Source organism: Micropterus dolomieu, linkage group LG04, assembly GCF_021292245.1.
Source record: "Micropterus dolomieu isolate WLL.071019.BEF.003 ecotype Adirondacks linkage group LG04, ASM2129224v1, whole genome shotgun sequence".
NCBI classification, from domain to species: domain Eukaryota; kingdom Metazoa; phylum Chordata; class Actinopteri; order Centrarchiformes; family Centrarchidae; genus Micropterus; species Micropterus dolomieu.
In genome coordinates, this window is record NC_060153.1 from 20,677,935 (window position 1) to 20,688,760 (window position 10,826).

General features: G+C 38.7%; 1 protein-coding gene across 1 annotated transcript in view; it reads left to right on the forward strand.

Moving 5' to 3' along the window:
* The first annotated feature begins 1,140 nt into the window (after positions 1 to 1,140).
* Positions 1,141 to 10,826, forward strand: part of LOC123970000 (sialic acid synthase-like) — a 13,621-nt gene continuing 3,935 nt past the window's right edge. The window contains exons 1-5 of the mRNA XM_046047839.1: positions 1,141 to 1,429; positions 1,565 to 1,780; positions 2,076 to 2,175; positions 3,439 to 3,593; positions 9,544 to 9,810. Of these exons, the coding sequence (XP_045903795.1) occupies positions 1,298 to 1,429; positions 1,565 to 1,780; positions 2,076 to 2,175; positions 3,439 to 3,593; positions 9,544 to 9,810 (870 nt within the window). The 5' untranslated portion in view covers positions 1,141 to 1,297. The remainder of the gene's footprint in view (positions 1,430 to 1,564; positions 1,781 to 2,075; positions 2,176 to 3,438; positions 3,594 to 9,543; positions 9,811 to 10,826) is intronic.

A 10,826-nucleotide genomic window follows, 5' to 3' on the forward strand; every position in this document is an offset into this window, starting at 1 on the left:
AGCAATAACTGTTAAAATTATGTTTCTGCAACTAAATATCACATGATCTTGTTTTTTTGTACAGAATAAAACCAATATTTAACAAGAATTTCCTGTAAATAGATTTAATTATGACATAAAATAAAAGTTCATATCTATCAATAAACTGGTATTGGGCTTTAAATTAGGGTATCTGAAGGAAATTATATGAATTTTTCTGTGTACTTTACATTGAAAAATCGGTACTTTGACAAGAAGTTCTTGTAGATGGAATGGTTAATCTTAAAAATATACCAAGGAATACTGTATTAAAACAGAATCCTTTGTTTTAATTATGTAATTTGAAGGTATTTCTGAAGTATTTTTAAGTTTCTATACAGACTCTATATAGTCTGTATACAGAGATTCTACAGATTTTTTTTTAATGAGATTTTTTTTTATTCTACAGCAGTTCAACTGTAAAAATACAGAAAAGTTTTACAGTAAATATCTGTTTTTTAAAAACAAGATTTTTCTGTGAAATAATTTAAGTGTTTTTACTGTAATTTGACAGTAAGTGGATGGCAACTTTGCTGCCAGACTTTTTACCATTATTTTAAGATTTTTTTTTTTTTTTTTTTTTTTTTTTTACAGTGTAGCTTTAAAAATAACACCTACAAAAAAAGTTTGGAGTAAAAAAAAAGTGAAAGAGGAAGCTCTGTGACTGAGTACAAACATATCAGCACTCCATTATGTATAAAAAACTCTCAGTAACAAAAATAACATTAAATGTTTGGTAATGGTTGATTACAGTCATGGTTTGGCACTCTGGTTCTGAACAAATTTAAACATGTGAATTAAAGTAACTGTGACATGTCCATGTGCAGTCATCCTTCTGAAAAGGCTGGCACATTTGTCAGTGTAACTTTAAAAGGTTTCATGACTAAGACGTTTTAGTCTTTTAATTGATCAACTTAAGTATACAAACAGGTCAGGTAATGAAAGATTTAATTCAAGAACACCTACTCATTAACTATAAAGACAACATCAAAATGGTTTAAGTCATTCTTTGCAGTTTAATGCAAGATCTTTGCTTCAATGTCAACAGTGGTGAATGCCTTTTCTGCTGTGTGTGTGTGTGTGTGTAATGTATGACATAGTGGTTGTGGAGGCGGGATTCCACTGGCCTAATATAAAAGGCATCGCCTGACTCCAACATTTCCTCTCATTTGTTTACCTGAAGAAAGTTTGTTTTATTTGGCGTCTCTGAGCTGCCAAGTTGTGAGACTTTTGACTCCATTTACCAATTCACACTTACCAGTGCACATCCTACATCACAATGCCTCTGCAGTTTGAACTGTGTCCCGGTAAAATGATTGGAGGCTCCCATCCGTGCTTCATCATTGCTGAAATTGGACAAAACCACCAGGGAGACATTGAGACCGCTAAGAAAATGATCAAGATGGCAAAGGTAAATTAAAGAGGTGAAACTGGGCTTATAAAGAAAGATGCATTTAAAAAAAAACAAAAAAAAACATTGCTTTGTGAACTCAAGATTAACCTGCTCTCTTCTCTTCTTGTCCCCTCTTGTCTTTTGTCATTTTAGGATTGTGGTGCAGATTGTGCCAAATTTCAGAAAAGTGAATTAGAGTACAAATTCAGCAAGAAAGCCTTGGATCGCCCCTACACTTCAAAGCACTCCTGGGGAAAAACATACGGCGACCACAAGCGTCACTTGGAGTTCAGCCATGAGCAGTACAGGGAACTGAAAAAGTATGCAGCGGAGATTGATATCTTCCTCACTGCCTCTGGCATGGATGAGGTAAAACAAAACAGACATTTTTATCCACTAACAGATAACCGGCAGGAAAATCTGGTTTAAACATCAATCCACTTCAATCCACAAGACTAGTGTAATGCATTACAGCATACTGGCTGATTACTTTTGCTGGCAAGAATAAAGAAGAATTCATGTTATTTAACCTTTGATTTATGTCAGATCATAGCTGAATTACCAATACAGGACATGTCCCAATGCTGTACTCTTATCACAGGCATTTTTTCATGTGAGACACTGAAGAATTTGACATCAGAGTACAATTGATTGATTTTCATAGATGGCTGTGGAGTTCCTCCATGAGCTAGATGTGCCTTTCTTCAAAGTTGCCTCCTGCGATGCTAACAACTTCCCCTATTTGGTGAAAACTGCCAAAAAAGGTATGAGGATTGTTAGGGCAGAAAATTGTGTCCTCTTACATTTAATCTTTTATGTATGTTCTTTTACTATTATCATCATTACTATCACTGTTATGTTACAGATATATATGTATTGTGTTTTTATCCTTAACCTTTCCTCTCCTATACTTCTTATGTTAGTCTGTCCACATTTACTAGGGTTTAGGTCAGAGCTGTGAGATTTTGGTGCTTTCTCTCTCTTGTTGTTCCTCTCCTCTCCTGGAATGTTCATTCAAAGCCGAGAAAGGAGATCTGTTCCCCAAAACATAGAAACCTAGACTGTGTAAATGATGATGCATCCCTTTGCTCAGGGCCAGACGTTAGTGACTGTCTTAGGAGACAGAACCTCTGGTCCAGCTGATTTGTGTAGTACACGACAAGGATGTGCCACATGTAAACTCAAATGATTCTTACTTGAGCCTATACCTTACAGGTTATTGAAGAAAAGACATGTTCAGAGGTTTGAGGGTTTTTGTTGTCCTTGAGAATGTTGGATTTGTTGTCCCTTTGGAGTCTATACTGAGAGATGAATACATTCCACATATCTGTCTCCTCCCCAGCTTGTTTTATCTGTGGGTTTGAGAAAATGGTGGTGCAGCACAATGCTAATGGGTGTGATCACAGGTGCAGCAGACTTCAAAGTTTCAGTCAGCTGCTATTGGTAGCCTATGTAATGAGCTTTTGGCTGCAGAGACAGCTTCAGATAAATCTTAAATGGATACATGAATTACCTAAACGTATTACTTGTTTATGTCCACTAATGTTCTATAGATAAATGATAAAAAACATTTTTTAGATGATTTCCCCCAGAGGGATTAATAAAATACATCTTCTTAAGTAAAGCAATGACCTACCAAAAATGAAATAATATTGTCTCTTTCTCAGGTTCTTATTTTTTGACACACTACTTAGACACTAAGTACTATTTAGGCACTTAGGGTGCACCTTTATCTTCCTCACTGTTGATTTAGCTCACAAAATGTAACTTGAGTCAATTGTATTGTAAAATTGTATTTTATGAATAAAACTGAATTCATGACTGAGCTTAGAAAAGTGATGATTTAACATAAATACAATAAACAGGAGTCGCAAATCCTATATGCAGAACCTGTGTATAACTTTATAACTGTAACCTGTTAAAAATTAAGCAAATAAATATGTAAACATGTCAAATATATCCAGGCTGTTGTATCCTCTGACATCTCTCCCTTTATCTTTGACTATCTACCTTTCTCCCTGTGTCAGGACGTCCCATGGTGGTGTCCAGTGGGATGCAGTCCATGGAGACGATGCGTCGGGTCTACAAAACAGTGAAGGAGCACAACCTGAACTTCACTATTCTGCAGTGTACCAGCTCCTACCCTCTGGACCCTAGCGCTGTCAACCTCAGCGTGATCACGGTAAGATGAAGAGCATAGACCAAGTGTCTTCTCCCCGTCAAGCATCATGTGTCCACTGACTCTTCCCTGTTAAGAGTACATTAAAATAATCTGTAACATTTTAGTATATTGTTATTAGGTCTTTGCAGTAAGTTATCCTTATTCAGCACTGATGCAGACATAATAATAATAATAATTTTCATGAAGTTCAGCTTGTCCAGTTTGTGTCTTTTTTTAGATTAGATTCAACTTTATTGTTATTGAACAAGTACAGTACAACATGTTATATATGTTTGTGCAAGTGGAATGTATACAGTAGACATGCAGTTAATGCAAGTATATTACATATGATATTTCTTAATGTGCAGAGGAAAATTTTTACAATTTTACAGAAATGTACTAGTATTAAGTGTATTGTATATACAAATAGGGTTAATAGATTGATGATAGAAAATGTAGGTATGGTTGCATCACCAAATAATAATAATAATAATAATAATCCTTATTTGTAGAGCACTTTTCAAAAACAAGTTACAAAGTGCTTTAACAAGTGTAAAGAATAATACAAAAAAAAGATAAGAGCATGAAAATTTAATATAAAATTAGTAAAAAACAATAAAATAAAAGGGATAAAATAAAGTCAAATAAGATCGGGAAAAGCTCTCCTATAAAAGTATGTTTTAAGAAGGGACTTAAAAGAGTTCACTGACTCAACCGACCTGATTTCCTCGGGCAGGCTGTTCCAGAGCCTCGGGGCCCTGACAGCAAACGCTCTGTCCCCTTTAGTTTTCAGTCGAGACTCTGGAACAGACAACAGACCTCTGGCCGATGTGCAGTGAGGGAAAGTTTAGGGTGCAAGTTGGGAATGTGCAAATGTAATAATCAGTAAATAGCCACAATATAAATTTTCAAAACATATCATGCATCTTAGCGGTTTGTTTCCCTGTTCAGTTACACAGATATAATGATATATCATACATGACTCTAACAATATAAAGTGTTTTACAGAATGCAATACAATACTATTATTATTATTATTATTATTAGGGTTCATACCACGTAGCAGTAGAACCCTTCTATGTTTGTGTGTTTTAGTTATTATTATTAGGGTTCATACCGCGTAGCTAGAAACATGAAACTTGGGGGAATAACTGGAAATGGTGTGCATCAGCTTCCATAGAAATATGAACTCACGGCCACCCTAATAAAATTGGTGGCTACCCCAGTGGACCCCCCCAGTGAGGAGTATATGCATAAAATGCTTTATACTGTACATATGGGCCAGACGGTGTGTCTCCATCCTGCCTGAAAATCTCTTTCAACAGTTCACTGGAGCTGTGTGAAGTTCCCTCCTGCTTCAAACGCTCCACAATCATCCCGGTCCCCAAAAAACCCTCCATCTCTGGATAAAATGACTACAGGCCTGTCGACATTACATCTGTAGTCATGAAGTCCTTTGAAAGACTGGTGTTGGCCCACCTGAAGGACATTACAGGCCCCTTGCTGGACCCCCTGCAGTTTGCCTACAGGGCTAACAGGTCAGTGGATGATGCTGTCAACCTGGGACTGCATTACATCCTGTAACACTTCGACTCTCCAGGGACACATGAAAGGATTCTGTTCGTAGACATCAGCTCAGCGTTCAACACCATCATCTCAGAAATCTTCAGCACCAAACTCACCCAGCTCAGTGTGCCAGCCTCCACCTGTCAGTGGATCACAAACTTCCTGACTGACAGGAGTCAGCAGATGAGGCTGGAGAACATCACATCCAGCACCTGGACTATTAGCACTGGTGCTCCCCAGGGGTGTGTGCTCTCCCCACTGCTCTTCTCCCTCTACACCAACAGCTGGACCTCAGGAGACCCATCTGTCAAACTCCTGAAGTTCGCTGACGACACAACGGTCATCGGCCTCATCCGGGACGGTGATGAGTCGGCCTACAGATGGGAGGTTGATCAGCTGGCTCTCTGGTGCGGTCAGAACAACCTGGAGCTTAACACTCTCATAACTGTGGAGATGATCGAGGCCTTCAGGAGGAGCTGTCTCTGATGAGCCACCTGTTTACTGGTTAACAATAATTATTTATTCATCATTCTCTATCTCAGTGCTGGTCACACTGTTCATACTGCTATATTGTCATATTGTATATACTGTTTACCAAACCCACCTACCTCAAGTACATAACACCTGCACATAATACTTATTCATTCCAGCATCCTTTGCACTATGCTCCATCGCACTGTGTACATGTATTCATGTATGTGTACCTGTATATCACATCCACCTCCAACATGTAAATAATAATGGTAATTTACTCCTGCATCCTTTGCACTCTGCTAATTGTATTATTGTCTCAGTCTTTCTTTATTGTTGTTGTTTATAGTGTGCATATATGTGTTCTCTATACTGTAGCCTGCGTTTGATTTTATTATTGTATTATTGTATAAGTAAGTGCATGGTGAGCAAGTTTTGTGTACTGTACTGTGTGAGAGCCGTGCTAGTCTGCAGATAGCAACAGGTTAGCAACATCGCTAACAGCAAGCTAACGTTAAAAGGACACTTTACCACTGACAGCACCGCGCGTGACCTGATCAGCACCTCTGGCTTTGAGGGAGACCATCCTGTACCTGTCTTCATCTTCATCTTTCTGAGAGGATTGCAAAACATGACACCAGCGGGAGTTATCTGGATGATGCTGTGAAACTGAGCTTACTTTAAAGGGTTAAACATCCTGCCCAACAAAAAGGCGAGGAAACAGCTACGAGCTCAGTGACGGTCGGATCGTAAGGTTTATTAAACTCTGTGGAAAATGTTAAACAGCACTGCGGGGCCACAACGAGCCTGCGAACTCTCTGAAAAACTTCAGTCCTCCAGAAGTTTGCCCAGAGGAAAAGGCACTGCTGTGCCTTTCTGCTGAAGTGAGCCTGCTTTGGTGAGTGAAGCATCGTTAATCATCGTGACTCTGTGCTGCTGCTCCGTGTATGGGACAAACTGTCGTGCTGGATCGGTTGATACCAGGCTATGGATTGCGCTTGTTGTCATGTAGCCGCTTTCATGCTGCTTAATTATCCGTGATTATTACGCCAATATGGCGGCTGGCTGCGCTGGATGACAGGTACGGAGCCGGGAGTGTAAATGATCTCTCTCTCGCTCTCTCTGTTTTGTGGAGCCATGCTGTTTGTTGACATGTTAGAAACATAGCAGCAAGAGAGAGTATTGTATTGTAGTTTTACTGGCATCTATATTTTCAAACCATTTTAATGAAATAGTATGGTTAATAATACTAGTATTTACATAGTGTATATTTCAATTAAATTATTATATAGTCTAATATGAAATAAAAATATTAATGCTCCGGGATGTCTGTAATCCTGAGTGGGCTTGTTCCCAGTAAATGTTTTGTTCTTTGCAGTCAGTGCACTCCTACAAATAAAAGCTGTAGTTGTTTTTTAAGGAAAAGGTCAACTAGCTTATTTGAAGAAAAATTGCCCAACATATACAGATGCATAACGCATTAAAACAGGATTTTTATGGCCGCTTGCCATAATGCAAACACATTTTTTACATCTCCTCCTACACCGCTTGGTGATAGCTCCTTTCCTTTTCAAGATATTGACCAATAAACGTGTAAAGGGGCGTGGTGCAGGACATAAATAGACAAAGATCCACAACTGTTGTTCCAATCATCACAAAACACACAGAATATGTCCACATGAGTGCCGGAAATATTCCTTGAAAGTTTCATTCAAATCGACCACTAGGTGGCGCTTTAAATGCATCGTAACTAGACGTGAAATGATCAAGCTATAGATCAGAAAATGGTTGTCCAGTTGTTACAAAACGTACAGGATATGTTTTATAACAATGTTGAACCGTATGTGTGAAATTATTTTGATGGCGATATTGGGGGAAAAAAGGTATGAACCCGCGAATCGCCGCTTGCGGCTATATTTATTATTATTATTATTATTATTATTATGTTTTTTATTTCTTAATGTCTGTTCCTTGGACTTGAGGCTGCAATGAGGGTGTGATGGATTTATTTGATGGATAATGACCTCCTTAAAATGTGAGCAGTGCTGAGGAGGACGATCTTCTGGATTTCTTGTATCTTAATGTTACCAGGGATTTTGTTGGTGTACTTTTCCATCCCTTTCTTGACCAGACTAAGAGCACCCATTACTACTGGAATTGTTGTGGTCTTCATCCCCCACATTCTTTCAATTTTCTATCTCCAGATCTTTATATTTGGAGAGTTTTTCTGTGGTCTTCAGGGAGGTGTTTGTTTCATTATTATTAAATAAAAAGTATTGAAATAATGAGTCCCAGGTCTACCTCAATATGGGCCACCTGGATCAGTGACCCTGAAAGGGGGCTAAAATGCCATGCTGCAGAGATGCCGCATTTCAAGCTCTCATATCCAGTCTCTCGGCAACACCCCAGATCTTACAACCATAGGTGATGGTCTCATCAAAGATTTCCCAATATTTATAAACTCTAACTTGTGGCAAAGTTCTCAGCTTAACAGTTTGAGACAAGGCCTGCATATAGTAGCTACACTGAAAACAACAGTAAGTCTCACTTTCAGTTGTTACTCTCAGTTTTATATCAGTACCATCCTTTGGGGCATATTCCCACCTTTTATATGGGTGGCTTTCCAAGAGAAAGTCACATCAACCCATGCTCTTCACAAGCCACATACATGTATGTGGAATGGAAGGCTTTGATTTCTTTAATATAAGAATAAGAGAAATTTGCACTTCTATGAGCAGAATAAAATATGCATTGTTTCCTGGAAGGGTGTGATCTGTTCCGTAGCTCCGTGCTTCAGTTCCAGTTGTGAAACACCTATCTGTAGTAACAAAGAGCTAGGGTGTGCCACTTTGACAGTATCTAGAATGTTTGTCATTTAAGGACAAATCTCTCCCACTCCTTGCAGAATCTGCCATCTCAAACATAACAATACCAATTACCTTCTGTCCAGATGCTTGTAGCCTTTACAATAGTTTTAAGAAGGTCTACAAGGTCTGTCTGACATAGTGATGTATTGGTCGGTGGCAGTTAACGCACGCTGTCTTTCTTAAGATGTACTATCTCTCTCTCCTCTATATATCTGTCACTCTCTTTCAAAAAAAACCCAACACATTTGTCATTTGGTTTGCACTTATGTGTTACTTCATGCAACCTTGTGGCCCTTGTGGCTGGATTGTACCTCATTAGTATGCCGCTTTGGACAAACAAATATATGTAGATATAACGTCTGTAAAAGTGGGATGTAACTGATGAGAACAGTTCCTAGTGATCAGTGTTATTTTCCACCACGTAACCACACTGTTGCTGAGGTCTAAAACTGTAAAATATATTTTTGGTTAAAATGGCAAAACTCCACTGCATGGCAAAATGACACATTAAATTAAGCCTTGCCATTATTATGCATGTTTACTTTATTCCTCATCAGTTTTGAGAATTTCCATGAAGACCAGTTAGGCTAGAAACCACATCCTGTCTCAACCGTCATGCCCCTTTCCCTCCTTCATCACACAATCTCAACAAACTACAGAGGAGGAAAAGAATAAGTGAATGATGTGAAATTAGACAATAAAAAGAAGTGTGTGTGTGTGTGTGTGTGTGTGTGTGTGTGCTGTATTCTTATCATTACATATCAGCTGGCAGGATTGTTTGGCAAGTGACAAACAATGTGGGTGTCTTGTTGTACACTCTGTGAGAGGGCTATGGAGTAATGATTGATCACAAGGCAAGGGTGTCATACAAGCCTCCAAGCTAGTGTTTCCACAGTAACAGAACAACTAAAGCTCAGTTCATGAATGAAAACTTAATTTTGGTTAATACAGTAGGAATATTGTTGGTAAGCACATACACATACACCAAAAAGATGTCAGGCATAACATATACATTGCGCACACTACAAACATTAGTGACAAATAGATTTTTACTCCTTTTTCTGAAGGCATACCAGAAGGAATTTCCGGACATTCCCATCGGATATTCCGGACATGAGCAGGGACTCTACATTACTTTGGCTGCTGTGGCGATGGGAGCAAAGGTCGTGGAACGTCATGTGACCTTGGATAAGACCTGGAAGGGAAACGACCATGAAGCATCCCTGGAGCCCTCAGAGCTGGCAGAGCTGGTCCGAGCCATCCGACTGGTGGAGACTGCGATGGGATCACCTGCCAAGCAGATGTTACCCTGCGAGAAGAACTGCCATGATAAGGTTGGTTGGATTCATTTAGACCCCCCCCCCCCACGTTCTATTTAATTTGCACATGATGGTTGGTTTACTCCTCATAGGGAGTACTACTCAGCTGGTGAAAACACTTGTGTAATTTTTTCTGTGACTCTCGAGGGAGCGTTTCATAGTGTAAGCAAATAACCATGATGATGGCATCAGGGTTATCTCAGCTTGGACTTGGGGATGTCAAATGTTTAACAAGCTGGTAGAAAAGAGTTTGAAAGACATAGGCATTTTCCAGTCAGGTAGGGTGTAGTAATTAAAGACGCCACTGAGTCGCTTGCAAGTCCACCAACTTTATGGAAGTGCAATACGAAATCATTCCTTTAATTTAACCCCAGTTTAGTTTTAACTGAAAGGACTTTTCTCACTACAAATCCATTTGGACTGGAATGACTGAGTTTTATATTATATATATTATAAAAATACTCCAACAGTAACTTATTATGCTTTTCTGTAAGTAATATTCCTGTTGGGGACAACAGATATTTAATAATAATAATAATAATAATAATAATCCTTATTTGTAGAGCACTTTTCAAAAACAAGTTACAAAGTGCTTTAACAAGTGTAAAGAATAATACAAAAAAGATAAGAGCATGAAAATTTAATATAAAATTAGTAAAATACAATAAAATAAAAGGGATAAAATAAGATAAGTCAAATAAGATTGGGAAAAGCTCTCCTATAAAAGTATGTTTTAAGAAGGGACTTAAAAGAGTTCACCGACTCAGCCGACCTGATTTCCTCGGGCAGGCTGTTCCAGAGCCTCGGGGCCCTGACAGAAAACGCTCTGTCCCCTTTAGTTTTCAGTCGAGACTCTGGAACAGACAACAGACCTCTGCCCGAGGATCTCAAGGTACGTGCTGGTGCGTATGGGACTAAAAGGTCAGAAATATAACAAGGCGAGAGACCATGAAGAGCTTTAAAAGTGATCAATAGAATTTTAAAGTCAATTCTAAAACATACTGGGAGCCAGTGTAATGAAGCTAAAATAG